The following is a 25,872-nucleotide window of genomic DNA, read 5'->3' as shown; positions in this document are numbered from 1 at the left end:
TCGGCAAATTCAAATTACAAAATTGTAATATTAAACATTCATGAACATACAAGTGTCCTACATTTTAAAAGCTTAACTTCTTGTTAATCGAGCCGCTTTGTCAGATTTCAAAAAGGCTTTAAGGCGAAAGCATACCATGCGATTATCTGAGGACAGTGTCCCGCATAGAAAAGCATTAAAACATTTTCCAAACCAGCAGATCTCCTGAAGACCTTCCTTTGAAGACCTTCCTTTGCAATCCCAAGGGTTCCAGCTACACAACAAATGGTCAAAAAAGTCAGTTTATTGTCCGGTTAAAGTCAGTTTATTGACGCGTTTGATTCAGTAATCCACCTGTTCCACTAGTTCAACATGCATACAAAGGAATCCCAAAAGTTACCAATTAACTTCATCCAAACAAGTCAAACAACGTTTCTAATCAATCCTCGGGCACCCTAATATGTAAATAAACAATTAAATTTAAGACGGAATGGAGTATGTTCAATACCAGAGATAAATAACGAGGTGTGCGCCCTCATCCACGCACTCCACAAGACTACAGTCAAAATGAGAGCCACCTTGAAAACTACAACTACTAATTCATCAAAAAACAAGCCTGAAACCCTTTCTAAAGACTGTTGACATCTAGTGGAAGCCATAGGAACTGCAATCTGGGAGCTATTTATTTGTATATCCCATAGACAAGCGTTGAAATGGACAGTGACCTCCCAAAATAATTCTGGATGGATTTTCCTCGAGTTTTCACCTGCAATATCAGTTCTGTTACACTCACAGACATTATTTTAACAGTTTTAGAAACTTCAGAGTGTTTATCCAATGCTACCAATTTTATGCATATCCTAGCTTCTGGGCCTGAGTAATAGGCAGTTTACTTTGGGCACGTCATTTATCTAAACTTCCGAACACTGCCCCCTAGCCCTAAGAGGTTTTAATTTAAACAGGTACCGGGACAACTTCCGGTGAAACTGTAGGGCGCGCAATTCAAATAAATAATCATTAAAAATGATGGATATTAAACATTTAGGTACATACAAGTGTCTTACATCGGTTAAAAGCTTGTTCATTCACATACTTTTTGAATAATAATAATGATTTGTCATCCAAAGGGTCCCAGCTATAACATGTAGTGTCGTTTTGTTAGATAAAAAACTTCTTTATATCCCAAAAAGTCTGTTTAGTTGGCGCCATCAATTTGAGTAATCCACTCATTCGACATGCAGTGAAAGGAATCCAAAAAGCTACTGCTAAACTTTATTAAAACAAGTCAAAATACATTTCTATTTAATCCTCTTAGTCTCGGGCGCATACATGAATTTCCAAGTCTGTGTCCATGTGTCCGTTTTGGAAGTAACAAGCCTGAAACCTTGAAAAAAGACTACTGACACCCAGTGGAAGCCATAGGAATTGCATACTGGGAGCTAGATTACATTTTTTCCGTATGCGTCCCATTGGAAGAGCATGGGCTCTCAAAACAAAACAAAATTCTGGTTGGTTTTTCTTTGGATTTTCTCCTACCATATCTATTGTATTATAATCTCCTTTATTATTTTAACATTTCTACAAACTTCAGAGTGTTTTCTTTCCAATGGTACCAATCATATGCACATCCTAGCTTCAGGGCCTGAGCAACAGTTTACTTTGGGCACATCAGCCAGGCGGTAATTGAGAAAAATAGACCTTAGCCTTTAAGAACCCCTTTTGGTTCCAGGTAGAACCCTTTTGGGTTCCGTATAAAACCTTTCCCCAAAGGGTTCTACCTGGAGCCAACAGGGGTGTAGTTTAGAATTCCTCCTAGTCCACCGTGGCCTCTCTCTAAGACCCGAGGAGGATGATGGTGGCAGAAGTAAAGGTTGAATTTAGCATAACAGGCTGTGCTGTGTGAGCCGAGCATGGAGCAGAGCAGTGCAGGGTCTGCCTCCAAAATGACACCCTATTCCCTGCATAGTGCTGTATTGGCTCTTATTCCCTACATTGTGCTCTATTGGCCCCTATTCCCTACATAGTGCTCTATTGGCCCCTATTCCCTACATAGTGCTCTATTGGCCCCTATTCCCTGCATAGTGCTCTATTGGCCCCTATTCCCTACATAGTGCTCTATTGGCCCCTATTCCCTACATAGTGCTCTATTGGCCCCTATTCCCTACATAGTGCTCTGTTGGTCCCTATTTCCTACATAGTGCTCTATTGGCTCCTATTCCATACATAGTGCTCTATTGGCCCCTATTCCCTACATAGTTCTCTATTGGCTCCTATTCCCTACATAGTGCTCTATTGGCTCCTATTCCATACATAGTGCTCTATTGGCCCCTATTCCCTACATAGTGCTCTATTGGCCCCTATTCCCTACATAGTGCTGTATTGGCCCCTATTCCCTACATAGTGCTCTATTGGCCCCTATTCCATACATAGTGCTCTATTGGCTCATATTCCCTACATAGTGCTCTATTGGCTCCTATTCCCTACATAGTTCTCTATTGGCTCCTATTCCCTACATAGTGCTCTATTGGCCCTTATTCCCTACATAGTGCTCTATTGGCTCCTATTCCATACATAGTGCTCTATTGGCTCCTATTCCCTACATAGTGCTCTATTGGCCCCTATTCCCTACATAGTGCTCTATTTGCCCCTATTCCCTACATAGTGCTCTATTGGCTCCTATTCCATACATAGTGCTCTATTGGCTCCTATTCCCTACATAGTGCTATATTGGCTCCTATTCCCTACATAGTGCTGTATTGGCCCCTATTCCGTACATAGTATTTGGGACATATCCATAGTAGATGTAGTCGTGGCTGAACATCTCTTTCCCTCCAGGTCGATAAACTTCAGAAGCTCAGGTTAGGTGGTCTGCACTGATAAGCAAGTCCAAACCAATCAATCCCCACTCCCAACCTCTGATCACAGGAGGTGGATAGACTTGATTAAAAGCTCTGCCGAAGGGGTATGGTCTGATCTTTACCAATCGCTCCACCTCCTCTCTCTCTCCCTCCCTCTGCCTCCACCTCCTCTCTCCCTCCCTAAGCCTCCAGCTCCCCTCACCTCCCTCCCTCTGCCTCCAGCTCCCCTCACCTCCCTCCCTCTGCCTCCAGCTCCCCTCACCTCCCTCCCTCTTCCTCCAGCTCCCCTCACCTCCCTCCCTCTGCCTCCAGCTCCCCTCACCTCCCTCCCTCTGCCTCCAGCTCCACTCACCCTCCCCAAGAATAACTGAATAATTCCCCAAAGACCCCCCCATCCCCCAAGAACCCCCCCCCCCCCCGTCACCAAAGACACCGTCCCTCAATGCACCAACAACCAACAGACAAAAAGAGAAAGACAAAGGAAAACAATGCAAAAAAAACTAAAGACATCAAGGACAACAAAAATCATAACAGCAAGGCAAAGTGAATATGTTTCAATGCATGTATGGAACTATTTACTTGTGTGTATGTGTGTGTGTCCGTGTGTGTGTATGTGTGTGTGTCCGTGTGTGTGTGTGTGTGTGTGTCCGTGTGTGTGTGTGTGTGTCCGTGTGTGTGTGTGTGTCCGTGTATGTATGCGTGTCCGTGTATGTGTGTGTGTCCGTGTGTGTGTGTGTGTGTGTCCGTGTGTGTGTGTGTGTCCGTGTGTGTGTGTGTGTGTGTGTCCGTGTGTGTGTGTGTGTCCGTGTGTGTGTGTGTGTCCGTGTGTGTCCGTGTGTGTGTGTGTGTCCGTGTGTGTGTGTGTGTCCGTGTGTGTGTGTGTGTCCGTGTGTGTGTGTGTGTCCGTGTATGTATGTGTGTCCGTGTATGTGTGTGTGTCCGTGTGTGTGTGTGTGTCCGTGTGTGTGTGTGTGTGTCCGTGTGTGTGTGTGTGTGTCCGTGTATGTGTGTGTGTGCATTTGAATGAGAGTGTGTGTATGTGTCCAAACACCTGCCCGGCATCAGCCTCAGGAAAACAGGTGTTAGCTGTAACAACGCTGCATCTCAGTGTCATTCAAATGTACTATTTGTTTTGTTTTATTTGTACATTTTTTTTCCTTTTCTCTTTGACAGTCATTCTATCCCCCGCCCAGCAATTCCACAGCCCCTCCCTCTGCCCCTCCCACCTCTCTCTGCTGGCCACTCTCTTCGGATTTCTACAAACCGTATATATTTGATATACAGTGCCTTGCGAAAGTATTCGGCCCCCTTGAACTTTGCGACCTTTTGCCACATTTCAGGCTTCAAACATAAAGATATAAAACTGTATGTTTTTTGTGAAGAATCAACAACAAGTGGGACACAATCATGAAGTGGAACGACATTTATTGGATATTTCAAACTTTTTTAACAAAACAAAAACTGAAAAATTGGCCGTGCAAAATTATTCAGCCCCTTTACTTTCAGTGCAGCAAACTCTCTCCAGTAGTTCAGTGAGGATCTCTGAATGATCCAATGTTGACCTAAATGACTAATGATGATAAATACAATCCACCTGTGTGTAATCAAGTCTCCGTATAAATACACCTGCACTGTGATAGTCTCAGAGGTCCGTTAAAAGCGCAGAGAGCATCATGAAGAACAAGGAACACACCAGGCAGGTCCGAGATACTGTTGTGAAGAAGTTTAAAGCCGGATTTGGATACAAAAAGATTTCCCAAGCTTTAAACATCCCAAGGAGCACTGTGCAAGCGATAATATTGAAATGGAAGGAATATCAGACCACTGCAAATCTATCAAGACCTGGCCGTCCCTCTAAACTTTCAGCTCATACAAAGAGAAGACTGATCAGAGATGCAGCCAAGAGGCCCATGATCACTCTGGATGAACTGCAGAGATCTACAGCTGAGGTGGGAGACTCTGTCCATAGGACAACAATCAGTCGTATATTGCACAAATCTGGCCTTTATGGAAGAGTGGCAAGAAGAAAGCCATTTCTTAAAGATATCCATAAAAAGTGTCGTTTAAAGTTTGCCACAAGCCACCTGGGAGACACACCAAACATGTGGAAGAAGGTGCTCTGGGCAGATGAAACCAAAATTGAACTTTTTGGCAACAAAGCAAAACGTTATGTTTGGCGTAAAAGCAACACAGCTGAACACACCATCCCCACTGTCAAACATGGTGGTGGCAGCATCATGGTTTGGGCCTGCTTTTCTTCAGCAGGGACAGGGAAGATGGTTAAAATTGATGGGAAGATGATAGAGCCAAATACAGGACCATTCTGGAAGAAAACCTGATGGAGTCTGCAAAAGACCTGAGACTGGGACGGAGATTTGTCTTCCAACAAGACAATGATCCAAAACATAAAGCAAAATCTACAATGGAATGGTTCAAAAATAAACATATCCAGGTGTTAGAATGGCCAAGTCAAAGTCCAGACCTGAATCCAATCGAGAATCTGTGGAAAGAACTGAAAACTGCTGTTCACAAATGCTCTCCATCCAACCTCACTGAGCTCAAGCTGTTTTGCAAGGAGGAATGGGAAAAAAATTCAGTCTCTCGATGTGCAAAACTGATAGAGACATACCTGAAGCGACTTAAAGCTGTAATCGCAGCAAAAGGTGGCGCTACAAAGTATTAACTTAAGGGGGCTGAATAATTTTGCACGCCCAATTTTTCAGTTTTTGATTTGTTAAAAAAGTTTTAAATATCCAATAAATGTCGTTCCACTTCATGATTGTGTCCCACTTGTTGTTGATTCTTCACAAAAAACATACAGTTTTATATCTTTATGTTTGAAGCCTGAAATGTGGCAAAAGGTCGCAAAGTTCAAGGGGGCCGAATACTTTTGCAAGGCACTGTACCATATGATCAACTGAAGTTAATTCAAGGAGAAAGAGAGAGAGAAAGGGGGGTGGTCAGAGACAGATTGAGAGGTAGAGACTATTTAGAGACTATGTAGGGAATAGGGGCCAATAGAGCACTATGTAGATTGAGAGGTAGAGACTATTTAGATACTCTGTAGGGAATAGGGGCCAATAGAGCACTATGTAGATTGAGAGGTAGAGACTATTTAGAGACTATGTAGGGAATAGGGGCCAATAGAGCACTATGTAGATTGAGAGTTAGAGACTATTTAGAGACTATGTAGGGAATAGGGGCCACTAGAGCACTATGTAGATTGAGAGGTAGAGACTATTTAGAGACTATGTAGGGAATGGGGGCCAGGGGAGGAGGACCATCTCTCTCTCCCTGTATCAGGCCTCCACCCAGGAGAGGAGGACCATCTATCTCCCTGTATCAGGCCTCCACCCAGGGGAGGACCATCTCTCTCCCTGTATCAGGATTCCACCCAGGGGAGGAGGACCATCTCTCTCTCCCTGTATCTGTATACCAGGGGTCTACATGCAGTCTAATCCAGGCTACACGGGATATCTATGGTATTATCATGGGTGCTATCGATCCCCCTCAGCCCCCTGGCTGCTGCTGCGTGTGTGTGTGTGTGTGTGTGTGTGTGTGTGTGTGTGTGTGTGTGTGTGTGTGTGTGTGTGTGTGTGTTTGTGTGTGTATATATATATATATATATATATATATATATATATATATATATATATATATATATATATATATATGCCATGCCTGAGGGGATGCTTGCTTTCCTGGCAATGAAAGACCAGGAGTCAGTAATTCTCCCGTTAGCTCCTCTGTCAAATCTATCAAACTTTGCTTGTCACATGCGCTGAATACACCACGAAATGCTTACTTACAAGCCCTTTTAAAAGGGTTCTCCTATGAGGACAGCCGGAAACCCCTTTAGGTTGTAGATAGCACCTCTGGATGGTGTCGCCAGGCTGACGTCTTATGTGGATACATCTGTAGTGACGTCAGTCTGTTCTAAATTATGCTCAGATTTACTGTAGGAATCATTTCATTTCCTCTCATCAGATATAGTAGTTGCTCAATATTATTACATTTGAGTCATTTAGCAGACCCTCTTATCCAGAGCGACATACAGAAGCAATTAAGGCTGAGTGCATTGCACTTTCGGTTACTGGCCCAACGCTCCTAACCACTATGGGCTCCACTGTCCATCTTCCCCATTCCCCTCTCTCTTCTCTCTTTCCCTCTCCCTCTGTCTGTTCACAAAGTGATTTTCAGACCATCAGTGGATGCACGTGGTGTATGTTCAATAGTTTGGGGTCACTTAGAAATGTCCTTGTTTTTGAAAGAAAAGCACATTTTTTTGTCCATTAAAATAACATCAAATTGATCATAAATACAGTGTAGACATTGTTAATGTTGTAAATTACTATTGTAGCTCGAAACAGCTGATTTTTTATGGGATATCTACATAGGTATACAGAGGCCCTTTATAAGCAACCATCACTCCTCTGTTCTAATGGCACATTGTGTTAGCTAATCCAAGTTTATCATTTTAAAAAGGCTAATTGATCATAGAAAACCCTTTTGGAATTATGCTAGCACAGCTGAAAACTGTTGTCCTGATTAAATAAGCAATAAAACTGGCCTTCTTCAGACTAGTTGAGTATCTGGAGCATCAGCATTTGTGGGTTCGTTTACAGGCTCAAAATGCCCAGAAACAAAGACTTAGTTCTGAAACTCGTTAGTCTTATTCTAAGAAATGAAGGCTATTCCATGCAAGAAATTGCCAAGAAACTGAAGATCTCATACAAAGCTGTGTACTACTCCCTAAACAGAACAGCGCAAACTGGCTCTAACCAGAATAGAAAGATGAGTGGCAGGCCCCAGTGCACAACTGAGCAAGAGGACAAGTACATTAGAGTGTCTAGTTTGAGAATCAGGCGCCTGACAAGTCCTCAACTGACAGCTTCATTAAATTGTACCCACAAAACACCAGTCTCAACGTCAACAGTGAAGAGGTGACTGGGATGCTGGCCATCTAGGCAGAGTTCTTCTGTCCAGTGTCTGTGTTCTTTTGCCGATCTTGATCTTGGCCAGTCTGAGATATGGCTTTTTCTTTGCAACTCTGCCTAGAAGGCCAGCATCCCGGAGTCGCCTCTAAACTGTTGACGAGACTGGTGTTTGGATTAGCTAACACAATGTGCCATTGGAACACAGGAGTGATGGTTGCTGATAATGGGCATCTGTATGCCTATGTAGATATTCCATTAAAAATCAGCCGTTTTCAGCTACAATAGTCATTTACAACATTAACAATGTCTACACTGTATTCCTGATCAATTTGATGTTATTTTAATGGACATAAAATGTGTTTTTCTTTCAAAACAAGGGCATTTCTAAGTGACCCCAAACTTCTGAACGGTAGTGAATAACGAGGGCTTTGAGTCACCAACTCTCTCTACTTCCCCCATTTACCCTCCTGGTGACACCACCTCTGGAGAGAGTGAATACCTGTCACGGCCTGTCTCCCTACCTGAACTGAAATCAACTCATGCAGAGGAAACCTTTTCTGATGAGTGGCTGATAAAAGCAGAATAACCTTGAGTCATCATACCTCCTACAGCTCTCCCTGACCTACGCAACCACCACACTTTATAGTCTATTCAGCCGTCTAGCTTCCAATTGTACCTGCAGCACCGGCGCATGCATATTAACTTGATGCATTGAGGAAATGTAGTAAGCTGTTCTTTAATCACAGCACAATATATCCAGGCAGGGGTCCTAAAGCTGAGTTGTGTCCCTATTCAGGCTGCCCCGGTTCAATTAAGGTATTGCTCCTCCATGGAACTCTGAAAGCTCCAGCCTGGTCCCTTCTGAACAGCTTTTAGATGGAATGTACTTCTCTCTGCACATTCCACAGTTCCGGAGTTCCGACTTCATTTAATTATAGGCCTGATCCCCTACTCTGGGGTTGATTAAATGTACTGTACCATGTTGATGTAGGATATTAACCCTTTAGGTACTTTCTCAGCTACCTCATCTTACTCTTACTGCTAGAAGAGGCACTAAGGTTTTACATTTGCTCTCTCTTTCTTTCTTCACCCTCTCTCTTTCTCTCCCGCCCTCTACCTCTGCGTCTCTCCCTCTCTCTCTCTGTCTCTCTCTCACAGACAATGCTAAAGGACGACTCTTTGCTACTCATACCTAATGTGCTGAAGGTGTTCCTGGAGAATGGTCAGATCAAGTCCTTTACGTTTGACAGCCGCACCACTGTCAGGGTACGTATACAGTGTATGATCCAGTTTGTAAACATTACCAACAGAGTGAATGCGATGATTGATTTAAAATGGTTGCCCTCTGCTGGTGATTTGCAGGATGTGCAATGATACAAGTAAAAGGAGGGCTGTGATTGGTTACATTGCCTACTGTGCCCATTTATCTGTATTAAATGGGCCATAACTATAAAAGTAGGGGAGATCCCATACTGGAACATTGATATGAGTATATCATGTTCAACAATACATTGTACAATACTACTCATATTACAGAGCAAGCGGTAAAGCTTCATATAACACCAAATGGTGCTTTGTAGCACCGACACATTATAAACATGAAAAACTGTTTGGATTTTGCAGAAAGTCATCCACGTAATGGGAATCCAACTTGTTTTTTCAATTATTCACGTTGCCAGACAACTCAACCAAATGTAAATCCAAACTAGACGTTGCGCCCAGTGGGTATAACCATCGTAAAAAATATTTAATGACGCCACTGATGGTAAGACTCCCCGCACAGTGTTTGATGAACAGGCCTAGTTATGAGAAGCCCACTTCCATCAATTACCAGTATTTTAAAACGGCTGTGCCTGCGTCTGAACTTGCACCCGATTCCCTATATGGTGCACTACTTTTGACCCAAGCCCTATGGGTTCGAGTCAAAATGAGCGTGCTAAAAAGGGAATAGGGTGGCATTTGAGGCGCATACTGTAATGTTGTAATGGCATACACCAGTCAGTCAGGAGACAGATAGTCATGACTTCTATCTACTGTCAGGCTCTGAGACGACTCAGCCATCTCTTACCAGGCTCTGACATCTCTTACCAGACTCTGCCATCTCTTACCAGACTCTGACATCTCTTACCAGGCTCTGACATCTCTTACCAGACTCTGCCATCTCTTACCAGACTCTGACATCTCTTACCAGGCTCTGCCATCTCTTACCAGACTCTGACATCCCTTACCAGGCTCTGCCATCTCTTACCAGGCTCTGCCATCTCTTACCAGGCTCTGACATCTCTTACCAGACTCTGCCATCTCTTACCAGACTCTGACATCTCTTACCAGGCTCTGACATCTCTTACCAGACTCTGCCATCTCTTACCAGACTCTGACATCTCTTACCAGGCTCTGCCATCTCTTACCAGGCTCTGACATCTCTTACCAGGCTCTGCCATCTCTTACCAGACTCTGACATCCCTTACCAGGCTCTGACATCTCTTACCAGACTCTAAAATCTCTTACCAGACTCTGACATCTCTTACCAGGCTCTGCCATCTCTTACCAGACTCTGACATACCAGACACATTAAGGTACAATATTAGATTTCAGAACTATCTTTTCCTGCTCATTCAGGGAAATGGATGGGTGGAGGGAGAGAGAGTGGGAGAGAGAAAGGGAGGGAGGAAATAAAATTAAGGGTTTTCTCTATCCACAGTTTGTTTGTGTAGCAGATTGTTGTCATTGTAATCCTTGGTTAATATTGCCCATACAGCTTATCCTTGTTTTGTTTTAGCAGACAGTCAGTTTTCATCCGCACCACTGTCGATTCAAGGTGAATGTATCTCCGTCTCTGTTGCTAGGATATTCAGCCACCATCTACCCGTCCATTTAGGAGATTACAATACACAAACTACCAATTATGATAGATCGCTGGCTCCACACACACTATCCGAGGACTGTATTTGTCTGAGTTGAAATATGTTATGAAATCTTCCCCTCATATGTTTTTTTTTACCTTAATTTAACTAGGCAAGTCAATTAAGAACAAATTCCTATTTTCAATGACGGCCTAGGAACAGTGGGTTAACTGCCTGTTCAGGGGCAGAATTTTTTTAATACGACAGCTGTGACGGAAACAGGTTTCGGCACAATTGTACAAAAGCAGACAGATCATTGGTTCGTTCGACATGGTGGGATCGTTTTGTGTAAGTAAAATTGATTATGTGAGAAATTGTGATTTAAACCGCCTTCATGCATTAATATTTATATGATAACCATCATATCGAAGTAAACTTGGAGTCACACTATGATATTGTGTGTAGTCCTTCCACAACAGATAAAATCATTTATGATGAACTTCACAGGGTGATTTTGATGCTCCTTTCCAATGAATATCGAGGGTCTTATTCTGGTGACATGATAATCGATGCTTGACTGCCGTTTGACAAATCAAAATATTCTTGCTCATATTCATAATAATCTCATTGTAGACTAGGCTACCAGCACTGTATCTGTGACCTGTTGGCTAAAGCTCAGGTGCCAAAACTAGACTAGGCACATTTTCTATTTAACGCAACAGTTTTTGTGACAAAACTATCGGTAGATTTAACAAAGGTGATGGAAACACATTCAACTTTGATTTGTATTCAGTACATGAGCGGAAAAGTAGATTGTGTGTGTGCACTACGTCATCACATACTGACTTTTATCCTACACAAGTTTTCTTTGTGGATTTTAGAATATTCACATGAAAATCTGTCACCATGGAAACCTAGCAAGTAGTACAGTACACTGATCCCAATGCAACAATGTGAGAGAGCAAATAGAGATCTCGCCTGTATTTACTCTGACCATTATGGACACATGGGTTGCGTCCCAAATAATACACTATTCCCGTTCCCTACATAGTGCACTACTTTTGACAAGAAGTGCACTATTATAGGGAATAGGGTGCCATTGTGGACTCGTCGAAAGCCATATCTTATTTTCCTCTGGCAGGTCATCATAATGCAGATAGGGAATGACCTCTGAACCCTCAGTGGAGAAGATAACAGGATAGTTTGGTCTATTTGTGCCACAAGCAGAAAAATCAACATCGCACAGATAAAAATCACAACACAGGAGGACATTAAATATTTAATAAATATTTGAAGAGATAAATGCTATCCATAAACTCCAAATAAACCTCTCTTTCTTTCTCTCTAGGATGTGATCTCGTCCCTGCAGGACCGCCTGTCCCTGCGTTACATCGAGCACTTTGCCTTGGTGCTGCAGTCAGGTGGGCTGGACCAGAACCAGAGACTACACCTGCTGCAGGAGAACCAGCCGCTCTCACATGTAAGGGAGCCAACAGTTCCTCTAGGTACCTCTAGGTACCTCTAGGTACCTCTAGGTCCTCCTGATTACAGTGTTACAGTCATTCTAAGAGCAGTGTGAGTGTAATATAGCCTGGTTAAACCAGACTTAGTCACTACCAAGGACAAATCCCTTCACACCATGGCAGTTTGGCCATAGAAATAGAATCTATAGACTACATTACACTCGATATGGCATGGTATCACCTTCCATTGACTAGCTGTGTTTGTCTACTATGTAGGGAAGGAAGCTGTTATGATATAGGTGTTATTCGTGCCGTCTCCCTCTCTCTCCCCAGGTGGTGCACAGGACGTATTTCCAGGGGATGAAATGTCTCTTTCGCATCTGTTTCTTCCCCAAGGATCCAGCAGACCTGCTCAAGAGGGACCCTGCAGCCTTCGAGTACCTCTACATACAGGTGGGGATACAGCCTTCGGGTACCTCTAGGTGGGGATACAGCCTTCGGGTACCTCTAGGTGGGGATACAGCCTTCGGGTAGCTCTAGGTGGAGATACAGCCTTCGGGTACCTCTAGGTGGTGATACAGCCTTCGGGTACCTCTAGGTGGTGATACAGCCTCTGGGTATCTCTAGGTGGTGATACAGCCTTCGGGTAGCTCTAGGTGGGGATACAGCCTTCGGATAGCTCTAGGTGGTGATACAGCCTTCGGGTACCTCTAGGTGGTGATAGAGCCTTCGGGTACCTCTAGGTGGGGATACAGCCTTCGGGTACCTCTAGGTGGGGATACAGCCTTCGGGTAGCTCTAGGTGAGGATACAGCCTTCGGGTAGCTCTAGGTGTCTCCCCCCTTTGAATAAGATTGCTGGAAGAAGTTCTTGACAAGGAAATTCATCTATGTTATAGCTTAAAGCTGTGCCTAAAACTGCATAATCTGAATAACATTACCCCCATCACAGAGTCGCAATGACGTCATCAAAGAGCGCTTCGGCATGGACTGGAAGTCTGACGTCACACTGCGCCTGGCGGCGCTTCATATCTACATCACAGTGTCATCGGCCAGACCCAATCAGAAGATCTCGCTCAAGAATGTGGAGTAAGTGTGTGTGTGTGTGTGTGTGTGTGTGTGTGTGTGTGTGTGTGTGTGTGTGTGTGTGTGTGTGTGTGTGTGTGTGTGTGTGTGTGTGTGTGTGTGTGTGTGTGTGTGTGTGTGTAAGTGTGTGTGTGTGTGTGTGTGTGTGTGTGTGTGTGTGTGTGACAAAATGGATCGCTCAGCTGCATGACTCATTACTCAGACACTCCACAGAACGAAATGTGTGTCTCCGTATTCCATTATGTTTCATAAAAAATGTCTTAGCTCTAATATGCTGAAGTGTGGTATCCAGCTGAGCTCTAAAAGTATATCAAAATGATCCATAATTACTCTATCTAATATTAAAAGCAGAAACCACTCAAACCACGAGCTCAAGTCACTCTGACACCAATAAATTCCTTTTACAATTAAAAGTCCCTTGGGCCACACATTTACTTATATCCCCAACTTACCAGATAACTAGATCACTCCCAGATAACAACACTGAACAAAAATATAAATTCAACATGTAAAGTGTTGGTCAAATTTTCATGAACTGAAATAAAAGATCCCAGAAATGTTTCTCTCAAATTGTGCACAAACTTGTTTACATTTCTGTTAGTGAGCATTTCTCCATTGCCAAGATAATCAATCCCCCTGACAGGTGTTGCATATCAAGAAGCTGATTAAACAGCATGATCATTACACATGTAAAAAATAAAATGCCACTCTAAAATGTGAAGTTTTGACACACAACACAATGCCACAGATGTCTCAAGTTTTTAGGGAATGTACAATTAGCATGCTGAATGCAGGAATGTCCACCAGAGCTGTTGCCAGATAATTTAATGTTCACTTCTCTACCATAAGCCGCCTCCACATCCGGCTTCTTCACCTGCAGGATCGCCTGAGATCAGCCACCCGGACAGCTCATGAAATTGTGGGTTTCAAAACAGAAGAATTTCTTCACAAACTGTCAGAAACCGGCTCAGGGAAGCTCATATGCATGCTCGTCATCCTCGCCAGGGTCTTGACCTGACTGAAGTTTGGCGCCGTAACCAACTTCAGTGGGCAAATGCCCACCTTCGATGGCCAGTGGCACGCTGGAGAAGTGTGCTCTTCACGGATGAATCCCAGTTTCAACTGTACGGGGTAAATGTCAGACAGCGTGTTTGGCGATGTGTTGGCGAGCGGTTTGCTGATGTCAACGTTGTGAACAGAGTGACCCATGGTGGCGGTGGGGTTATGGTATGGGCAGGCATAAGTCAATTTGAATGCACAGAGATACTGTGACGAGATCCTGAGGCCCATTGTTGTGCCACTCATCCACCGCCATCACCAGATAGCTTGATAATGCACGGCCCCATGTCACAAGAATCTGTACACAATTCCTAGAAGCTGAACACTTCCCCGTTTTTCCATGGCCTGAGCATGTTTGGAATGCTCTGGATCAACGTGTACAACAGTGCATGTTCCAGTTCCCACGAATATGCAGAAACTTCGCACAGCCATTGAAGAGGAGTGGGACATTTCACAGCCCATAATCAACAGCCTGAACAACTATATGTGAAGGAGATGTTTCACGCTGCATGAGGCAAATGGTGGTCACACCAGATATTGACTGGTTTTCTGATCCACGCCCCTACATGTGACCAACAGATTCATATCTGTATTCCCAGTCATGTGAAATCCATAGAATAGGGCCTCATTTATTTCAATTGACTGATTTCCTTACGTGAACTGAACTGTAACTCAGTCAATTCTTACAAAATTGTTGCATGTGTTTATATTTTTGTATAGTGTAGATAACTCTGACTGACATTATACCAGATAACTAACTCACTCTGACTGACATTATACCAGATAACTAACTCACTCTGACTGACATTATACCAGATAACTAACTCACTCTGACTGACAGACATTATACCAGATAACTAACTCACTCTGACTGACAGACATTATACCAGATAACTAACTCACTCTGACTGACATTATACCAGATAACTAACTCACTCTGACTGACATTATACCAGATAACTAACTCACTCTGACTGACTGACATTATACCAGATAACTAACTCACTCTGACTGACATTATACCAGATAACTAACTCACTCTGACTGACATTATACCAGATAACTAACTCACTCTGACTGACATTATACCAGATAACTAACTCACTCTGACTGACAGACATTATACCAGATAACTAACTCACTCTGACTGACAGACATTATACCAGATAACTAACTCACTCTGACTGACTGACATTATACCAGATAACTAACTCACTCTGACTGACTGACATTATACCAGATAACTAACTCACTCTGACAGACATTATACCAGATAACTAACTCACTCTGACTGACTGACATTATACCAGATAACTAACTCACTCTGACTGACTGACATTATACCAGATAACTAACTCACTCTGACTGACTGACATTATACCAGATAACTAACTCACTCTGACTGACAGACATTATACCAGATAACTAACTCACTCTGACTGACATTATACCAGATAACTAACTCACTCTGACTGACTGACATTATACCAGATAACTAACTCACTCTGACTGACATTATACCAGATAACTAACTCACTCTGACTGACTGACATTATACCAGATAACTAACTCACTCTGACTGACTGACATTATACCAGATAACTAACTCACTCTGACTGACTGACATTATACCAGATAACTAACTCACTCTGACTGACTGACATTATACCAGATAACTAACTCACTCTGACTGACTGACATTATACCAGATAACTAACTCACTCTGACTGACATTATACCAGATAACTAACTCACTCTGACTGACTGACATTATACCAGATAACTAACTCACTCTGACTGACATTATACCAGATAACTAACTCACTCTGACTGACATTATACCAGATAACTAACTCACTCTGACTGACATTATACCAGATAACTAACTCACTCTGACTGACTGACATTATACCAGATAACTAACTCACTCTGACTGACATTATACCAGATAACTAACTCACTCTGACTGACATTATACCAGATAACTAACTCACTCTGACTGACATTATACCAGATAACTAACTCACTCTGACAGACATTATACCAGATAACTAACTCACTCTGACTGACTGACATTATACCAGATAACTAACTCACTCTGACTGACATTATACCAGATAACTAACTCACTCTGACTGACAGACATTATACCAGATAACTAACTCACTCTGACTGACTGACATTATACCAGATAACTAACTCACTCTGACTGACAGACATTATACCAGATAACTAACTCACTCTGACTGACAGACATTATACCAGATAACTAACTCACTCTGACTGACAGACATTATACCAGATAACTAACTCACTCTGACTGACAGACATTATACCAGATAACTAACTCACTCTGACTGACAGACATTATACCAGATAACTAACTCACTCTGACAGACATTATACCAGATAACTAACTCACTCTGACTGACAGACATTATACCAGATAACTAACTCACTCTGACAGACATTATACCAGATAACTAACTCACTCTGACTGACTGACATTATACCAGATAACTAACTCACTCTGACTGACAGACATTATACCAGATAACTAACTCACTCTGACTGACATTATACCAGATAACTAACTCACTCTGACTGACAGACATTATACCAGATAACTAACTCACTCTGACTGACAGACATTATACCAGATAACTAACTCACTCTGACTGACAGACATTATACCAGATAACTAACTCACTCTGACTGACAGACATTATACCAGATAACTAACTCACTCTGACTGACAGACATTATACCAGATAACTAACTCACTCTGACAGACATTATACCAGATAACTAACTCACTCTGACAGACATTATACCAGATAACTAACTCACTCTGACTGACAGACATTATACCAGATAACTAACTCACTCTGACTGACTGACATTATACCAGATAACTAACTCACTCTGACTGACAGACATTATACCAGATAACTAACTCACTCTGACTGACATTATACCAGATAACTAACTCACTCTGACTGACAGACATTATACCAGATAACTAACTCACTCTGACTGACTGACATTATACCAGATAACTAACTCACTCTGACAGACATTATACCAGATAACTAACTCACTCTGACTGACATTATACCAGATAACTAACTCACTCTGACTGACAGACATTATACCAGATAACTAACTCACTCTGACTGACAGACATTATACCAGATAACTAACTCACTCTGACAGACATTATACCAGATAACTAACTCACTCTGACAGACATTATACCAGATAACTAACTCACTCTGACTGACAGACATTATACCAGATAACTAACTCACTCTGACTGACTGACATTATACCAGATAACTAACTCACTCTGACTGACAGACATTATACCAGATAACTAACTCACTCTGACTGACATTATACCAGATAACTAACTCACTCTGACTGACAGACATTATACCAGATAACTAACTCACTCTGACTGACTGACATTATACCAGATAACTAACTCACTCTGACAGACATTATACCAGATAACTAACTCACTCTGACTGACATTATACCAGATAACTAACTCACTCTGACTGACATTATACCAGATAACTAACTCACTCTGACAGACATTATACCAGATAACTAACTCACTCTGACTGACAGACATTATACCAGATAACTAACTCACTCTGACTGACAGACATTATACCAGATAACTAACTCACTCTGACAGACATTATACCAGATAACTAACTCACTCTGACTGACAGACATTATACCAGATAACTAACTCACTCTGACTGACTGACATTATACCAGATAACTAACTCACTCTGACAGACATTATACCAGATAACTAACTCACTCTGACTGACATTATACCAGATAACTAACTCACTCTGACTGACATTATACCAGATAACTAACTCACTCTGACAGACATTATACCAGATAACTAACTCACTCTGACTGACAGACATTATACCAGATAACTAACTCACTCTGACTGACAGACATTATACCAGATAACTAACTCACTCTGACAGACATTATACCAGATAACTAACTCACTCTGACTGACAGACATTATACCAGATAACTAACTCACTCTGACTGACATTATACCAGATAACTAACTCACTCTGACTGACATTATACCAGATAACTAACTCACTCTGACAGACAGACATTATACCAGATAACTAACTCACTCTGACTGACATTATACCAGATAACTAACTCACTCTGACTGACAGACATTATACCAGATAACTAACTCACTCTGACTGACAGACATTATACCAGATAACTAACTCACTCTGACTGACAGACATTATACCAGATAACTAACTCACTCTGACAGACATTATACCAGATAACTAACTCACTCTGACTGACAGACATTATACCAGATAACTAACTCACTCTGACTGACATTATACCAGATAACTAACTCACTCTGACTGACAGACATTATACCAGATAACTAACTCACTCTGACTGACAGACATTATACCAGATAACTAACTCACTCTGACTGACAGACATTATACCAGATAACTAACTCACTCTGACTGACAGACATTATACCAGATAACTAACTCACTCTGACAGACATTATACCAGATAACTAACTCACTCTGACTGACAGACATTATACCAGATAACTAACTCACTCTGACTGACAGACATTATACCAGATAACTAACTCACTCTGACTGACAGACATTATACCAGATAACTAACTCACTCTGACAGACATTATACCAGATAACTAACTCACTCTGACAGACATTATACCAGATAACTAACTCACTCTGACAGACATTATACCAGATAACTAACTCACTCTGACTGACAGACATTATACCAGATAACTAACTCACTCTGACTGACAGACATTATACCAGATAACTAACTCACTCTGACTGACATTATACCAGATAACTAACTCACTCTGACTGACAGACATTATACCAGATAACTAACTCACTCTGACAGACATTATACCAGATAACTAACTCTGACTGACAGACATTATACCAGATAACTAACTCACTCTGACAGACAGACATTATACCAGATAACTAACTCACTCTGACTGACAGACATTATACCAGATAACTAACTCACTCTGACTGACAGACATTATACCAGATAACTAACTCACTCTGACTGACAGACATTATACCAGATAACTAACTCACTCTGACTGACATTATACCAGATAACTAACTCACTCTGACTGACATTATACCAGATAACTAACTCACTCTGACAGACATTATACCAGATAACTAACTCACTCTGACTGACATTATACCAGATAACTAACTCACTCTGACTGACATTATACCAGATAACTAACTCACTCTGACAGACATTATACCAGATAACTAACTCACTCTGACTGACATTATACCAGATAACTAACTCACTCTGACAGACATTATACCAGATAACTAACTCACTCTGACTGACAGACATTATACCAGATAACTAACTCACTCTGACTGACAGACATTATACCAGATAACTAACTCACTCTGACAGACATTATACCAGATAACTAACTCACTCTGACTGACATTATACCAGATAACTAACTCACTCTGACTGACATTATACCAGATAACTAACTCACTCTGACAGACATTATACCAGATAACTAACTCACTCTGACTGACATTATACCAGATAACTAACTCACTCTGACAGACATTATACCAGATAACTAACTCACTCTGACTGACAGACATTATACCAGATAACTAACTCACTCTGACAGACAGACATTATACCAGATAACTAACTCACTCTGACAGACATTATACCAGATAACTAACTCACTCTGACTGACAGACATTATACCAGATAACTAACTCACTCTGACTGACAGACATTATACCAGATAACTAACTCACTCTGACAGACATTATACCAGATAACTAACTCACTCTGACAGACATTATACCAGATAACTAACTCACTCTGACTGACAGACATTATACCAGATAACTAACTCACTCTGACTGACAGACATTATACCAGATAACTAACTCACTCTGACAGACATTATACCAGATAACTAACTCACTCTGACAGACATTATACCAGATAACTAACTCACTCTGACAGACATTATACCAGATAACTAACTCACTCTGACTGACAGACATTATACCAGATAACTAACTCACTCTGACTGACAGACATTATACCAGATAACTAACTCACTCTGACTGACATTATACCAGATAACTAACTCACTCTGACTGACAGACATTATACCAGATAACTAACTCACTCTGACAGACATTATACCAGATAACTAACTCTGACTGACAGACATTATACCAGATAACTAACTCACTCTGACAGACAGACATTATACCAGATAACTAACTCACTCTGACTGACAGACATTATACCAGATAACTAACTCACTCTGACTGACAGACATTATACCAGATAACTAACTCACTCTGACTGACAGACATTATACCAGATAACTAACTCACTCTGACTGACATTATACCAGATAACTAACTCACTCTGACTGACATTATACCAGATAACTAACTCACTCTGACAGACATTATACCAGATAACTAACTCACTCTGACTGACATTATACCAGATAACTAACTCACTCTGACTGACATTATACCAGATAACTAACTCACTCTGACAGACATTATACCAGATAACTAACTCACTCTGACTGACATTATACCAGATAACTAACTCACTCTGACAGACATTATACCAGATAACTAACTCACTCTGACTGACAGACATTATACCAGATAACTAACTCACTCTGACTGACAGACATTATACCAGATAACTAACTCACTCTGACAGACATTATACCAGATAACTAACTCACTCTGACTGACATTATACCAGATAACTAACTCACTCTGACTGACATTATACCAGATAACTAACTCACTCTGACAGACATTATACCAGATAACTAACTCACTCTGACTGACATTATACCAGATAACTAACTCACTCTGACAGACATTATACCAGATAACTAACTCACTCTGACTGACAGACATTATACCAGATAACTAACTCACTCTGACAGACAGACATTATACCAGATAACTAACTCACTCTGACAGACATTATACCAGATAACTAACTCACTCTGACTGACAGACATTATACCAGATAACTAACTCACTCTGACTGACAGACATTATACCAGATAACTAACTCACTCTGACAGACATTATACCAGATAACTAACTCACTCTGACAGACATTATACCAGATAACTAACTCACTCTGACAGACAGACATTATACCAGATAACTAACTCACTCTGACAGACATTATACCAGATAACTAACTCACTCTGACTGACAGACATTATACCAGATAACTAACTCACTCTGACTGACAGACATTATACCAGATAACTAACTCACTCTGACTGACAGACATTATACCAGATAACTAACTCACTCTGACAGACATTATACCAGATAACTAACTCACTCTGACAGACATTATACCAGATAACTAACTCACTCTGACAGACATTATACCAGATAACTAACTCACTCTGACAGACATTATACCAGATAACTAACTCACTCTGACTGACAGACATTATACCAGATAACTAACTCACTCTGACTGACAGACATTATACCAGATAACTAACTCACTCTGACTGACAGACATTATACCAGATAACTAACTCACTCTGACAGACATTATACCAGATAACTAACTCACTCTGACTGACAGACATTATACCAGATAACTAACTCACTCTGACTGACAGACATTATACCAGATAACTAACTCACTCTGACTGACATTATACCAGATAACTAACTCACTCTGACTGACAGACATTATACCAGATAACTAACTCACTCTGACAGACATTATACCAGATAACTAACTCACTCTGACTGACAGACATTATACCAGATAACTAACTCACTCTGACAGACAGACATTATACCAGATAACTAACTCACTCTGACTGACATTATGCCAGATAACTAACTCACTCTGACAGACATTATACCAGATAACTAACTCACTCTGACTGACAGACATTATACCAGATAACTAACTCACTCTGACAGACATTATACCAGATAACTAACTCACTCTGACAGACAGACATTATACCAGCTAACTAACTCACTCTGACAGACATTATACCAGATAACTAACTCATTCTGACAGACAGACATTATACCAGATAACTAACTCATTCTGACAGACAGAATTTGACTAATTTAGCAGATACTCTTATCCAGAGTGACATACAATCAGTGCATTCAACTAGAAGAAAGCAACCATATAGTATGTGAGTGAATACAATGAAATAACATTCATCGTAAGTCATTGCACTGCATTGCATTCAGTCACACAGACAGAGTAGAGCCAGTGTTCTGTCTCCAGTCTGAGTCTGACTCTGAGGGGGGGCCTTGTCAACCCTGTCAGTGTGACAGAAAATAGGAGCAGTAGCTCCTTGAGTCTTTGTCTACATCCCAACTGGCACCCTATTCCCTATATAGTGCACTACCTTTGACCAGGGCCCACAAGGCTATAAAGGGTATAGGGTGCCATTTGGGACGTAGCCCTCGAGTCGTCCCTGGGGGTCTCTCCCCGAGATATAGACATGGTCCCACAGCTGTCAGCATCTGACTGGTTATACCATCTCGCTCTCTCTCTTTCTTTCTTCCTCTCTCCATTTGCTCTCTACTCTAACCCCTCTTCTCTTTCGTTCTCTCCATTCCCAGGAAGGAGTGGGGTCTGGAACCTTTCCTCCCCCTCACTCTACTTCCCACCATCAAGGAGAAGAATGTGTGTAAGACCCTGTCACAGCTGCTCAAGACCTATCAGCATCTGCCTCCCTCCGGCAACAAGGTGATCTGTCCTCTCTGTCACACAATGACCTTCCGATCAGTAAATATTCTCTAGATACAGCATAGCTATAACACTAAGTATTTCAGATCCATTGTGCCTTTCATCTTGCTCTCTCAGTTAAGAGGTTTATTTTCTGACTGGCTGTGGAATTTCAAACGTGTTTAAACAGTGTGCTGGTGCCCCTTTACATGGTGAAACAGTGCCACCAACAGGACATGTACAGTATTGTAGGCGAGAATCCACTGGTCATCCTTGGGTGAATCTCAATAGCAGGAGCTAGCGACCGTGTCCGTCTTGTCATCCTTGGGTGAATCTCAACCGTATTAAGTGTCTTCTCCTCGTCTCCTCTCCTTCATCACTGATCTGAAATCACAAGATAAGTAAAAGCAATATGGAGGATGCCAACTTGGCTCCTGGACTCTGTCCACGCATTTCAAGGCTGCGTTGAAACAATGACTGGTAAATGATCCAAGACCAGCTCAGTTAATCCCTACCATTGTGACAACGAGTCGTCATAATGCTGCATCAAATGTACATGATCTTAGGGGCATTGGCAAACGCAATGTAAGTAGAAGACCACTTCAGCTCCAATGTTAATACCATGAGTAAGTCTATCTCTGATAGGCTTCTCGGTAAAGCATTAAAAACAATCAATCAACCCAGAAAAGTGCTAAAAATAGCCCATATTAACATATGTAACCTAAGAAACAAGGTCCATGAAGTCAATAACTTGCTTGTAACAGATGACATTCATATTCTGACTATCTCTGAAAGGCACTTAGATAATACATTTGATGATACAGTGGTAGCAATACATGGTTCTAACATCTACTGAAAAGACAGAAATGCCAACAGAGGTGGTGTTGCTGTTTATGTTCAGAACCACATCCCTGTAAAGCTTAGAGAGGATCCCATGTTAAATACTGTTGCAGTAATATGGCTACAGGTTCATCTGCCTCACCTGAAGCCCATTCTTGTGGGAAGCTGCTATAGACCACCAAGCGCTAAAAGTCACTATCTGGATAATGTGTGAAATGCTTGATAATGTATGTGATATCAACAGAGAAGTATATTGTCTGGGTGATTTTAAATATTGACTGGCTCTCATCAAACTGCCCACTCAAGAAAAGATTTCAAACTGTAATCAGTGCCTGCAACCTGGATCAGGTTATCAGTCAACCTACCAGGGTATTTACAAACAGCACAGGAATTAAATCATCAACATGTATTGATCACATCATTACTAATGCTGCAGATATTTGTTTTAAAGCAGTATCCAAATCCATTGGATGTAATGATCACAATATAATAGCCATATTTAGGAAAACCAAAGTTACAAAGGCTGGGCCTACTATAGGGGATAATAGGTCATACAATAAGTTTTGTAATGATTCATATGTTGATGTTGATGACGTAAAGAATATTTGCTGGTCTGTGGTGTGTAATGAGGAGCAACCAAACGCTGCACTTGACGCATTTATGAAACTACTTATTCCAGTTACTAATAAGCACGCGACCATTAAGAAAATGACTGTAAAAACTGTTAAATCCACTTGGATTGATGAGGAATTGAAAGATTGTGTGGTTGAGAGGGATGAGGCAAAAGGTATGGAAATTAAGTCTGTCAGATTGGCAAACATATTGAAAATTAAGAAATTATGTGACAAAAAAAAATATATATATATAATAAAAACAAAAAAATTATATAAAGAATGATAGTAAAAAGCTTTGGGGCACCTTAAATTACATTTTGGGGGGGAAGAACAACATTGAATCAGATGGCTCATCACAAAGCCCACTGGTATTGCAAACTACATTAATTACTTTTTCATTGCAAGATAAGCAAATTTAGGGATGACATGCCAGCAACAAACGCTGACACTACACATCCAAGTATATCGGACCAAATTTTGAAAGACAATAATTGTACTTTTGAATTCCGTAAAGTCAGTGTGGAAGAGGTGAAAAAAGTGTTGTTGTCTATCAACAATGACAAGCCACCGGGGTCTGACAATCTGGATGGAAAATTACTGAGGATAATAGCAGACGATATTGCCACTCCTATTTGCCACATCTTCAATTTAAGCCTACTAAAAAGTGTGTGCCCTCAGGCCTGGAAGGAAGCTAAAGTAATTCCGCTACCTAAGAATAGTAAAGCCCCGTTTACTGGCCCAAATAGCCGACCAATCAGCCTGTTACCAACCCTTAGTAAACTTCTGGAAAAAATGGTGTTTGACCAGATACAATGCTATTTCACAGTAAACAAATTGACAACAGAATTTCAGCATGCTTATAGGGAAGTGCACTCAACAAGCACAGCACTTACGCAAATGACTGATGATTGGCTGAGAGAAATTGATGATAAAATGATTGTGGGGGCTGTCCTGTTAGACTTAAGTGCAGCTTTGGATGATCATAGTCTGCTGCTGGAAAAACATGTGTATGCTTTACACCCCCTGCTATAATGTGGATAAAGAGTTACTTGTCTAACAGAACACAGAGGGTGTTATTTAATGGAAGCCTCTCAAATATATTCCAGTTAGAATCAGGAATTCCCCAGGGTAGCTGTTTAGGCCCTTGCTTTTTTCAATTTTTACTAACGACATGCCACTGACTTTGATTAAAGCCAGAGTGTCTATGTATGCTTTTAAGCGGAGCGGCACCGGGGAACCCAAGAGCAGACTCAGATGCGGAAACGGGGATGAATGAACCAAAATATTTGTTACACAGAGAGATATGGAGTGCAGATCCGGGGTAGCTTGA

The 25,872-nt window shown here is 41.4% G+C and overlaps 1 protein-coding gene across 1 annotated transcript in view; it reads left to right on the top strand.

Annotated features, from left to right (window-relative positions):
- The window catches only part of LOC139390704 (FERM and PDZ domain-containing protein 3-like), a 241,364-nt gene that overhangs the window by 203,399 nt on the left and 12,093 nt on the right, over positions 1-25,872 (top strand). The window contains exons 7-11 of the mRNA XM_071138018.1: positions 8,933-9,040; positions 11,966-12,097; positions 12,414-12,533; positions 13,031-13,167; positions 22,983-23,109. Of these exons, the coding sequence (XP_070994119.1) occupies positions 8,933-9,040; positions 11,966-12,097; positions 12,414-12,533; positions 13,031-13,167; positions 22,983-23,109 (624 nt within the window). The remainder of the gene's footprint in view (positions 1-8,932; positions 9,041-11,965; positions 12,098-12,413; positions 12,534-13,030; positions 13,168-22,982; positions 23,110-25,872) is intronic.

The sequence above is a fragment of the Oncorhynchus clarkii genome, chromosome 31, assembly GCF_045791955.1.
Source record: "Oncorhynchus clarkii lewisi isolate Uvic-CL-2024 chromosome 31, UVic_Ocla_1.0, whole genome shotgun sequence".
Lineage (NCBI taxonomy): Eukaryota > Metazoa > Chordata > Actinopteri > Salmoniformes > Salmonidae > Oncorhynchus > Oncorhynchus clarkii.
Note: the sequence above shows the minus strand (reverse complement) of the source record. Positions and strands in the feature narration are given on the sequence as shown.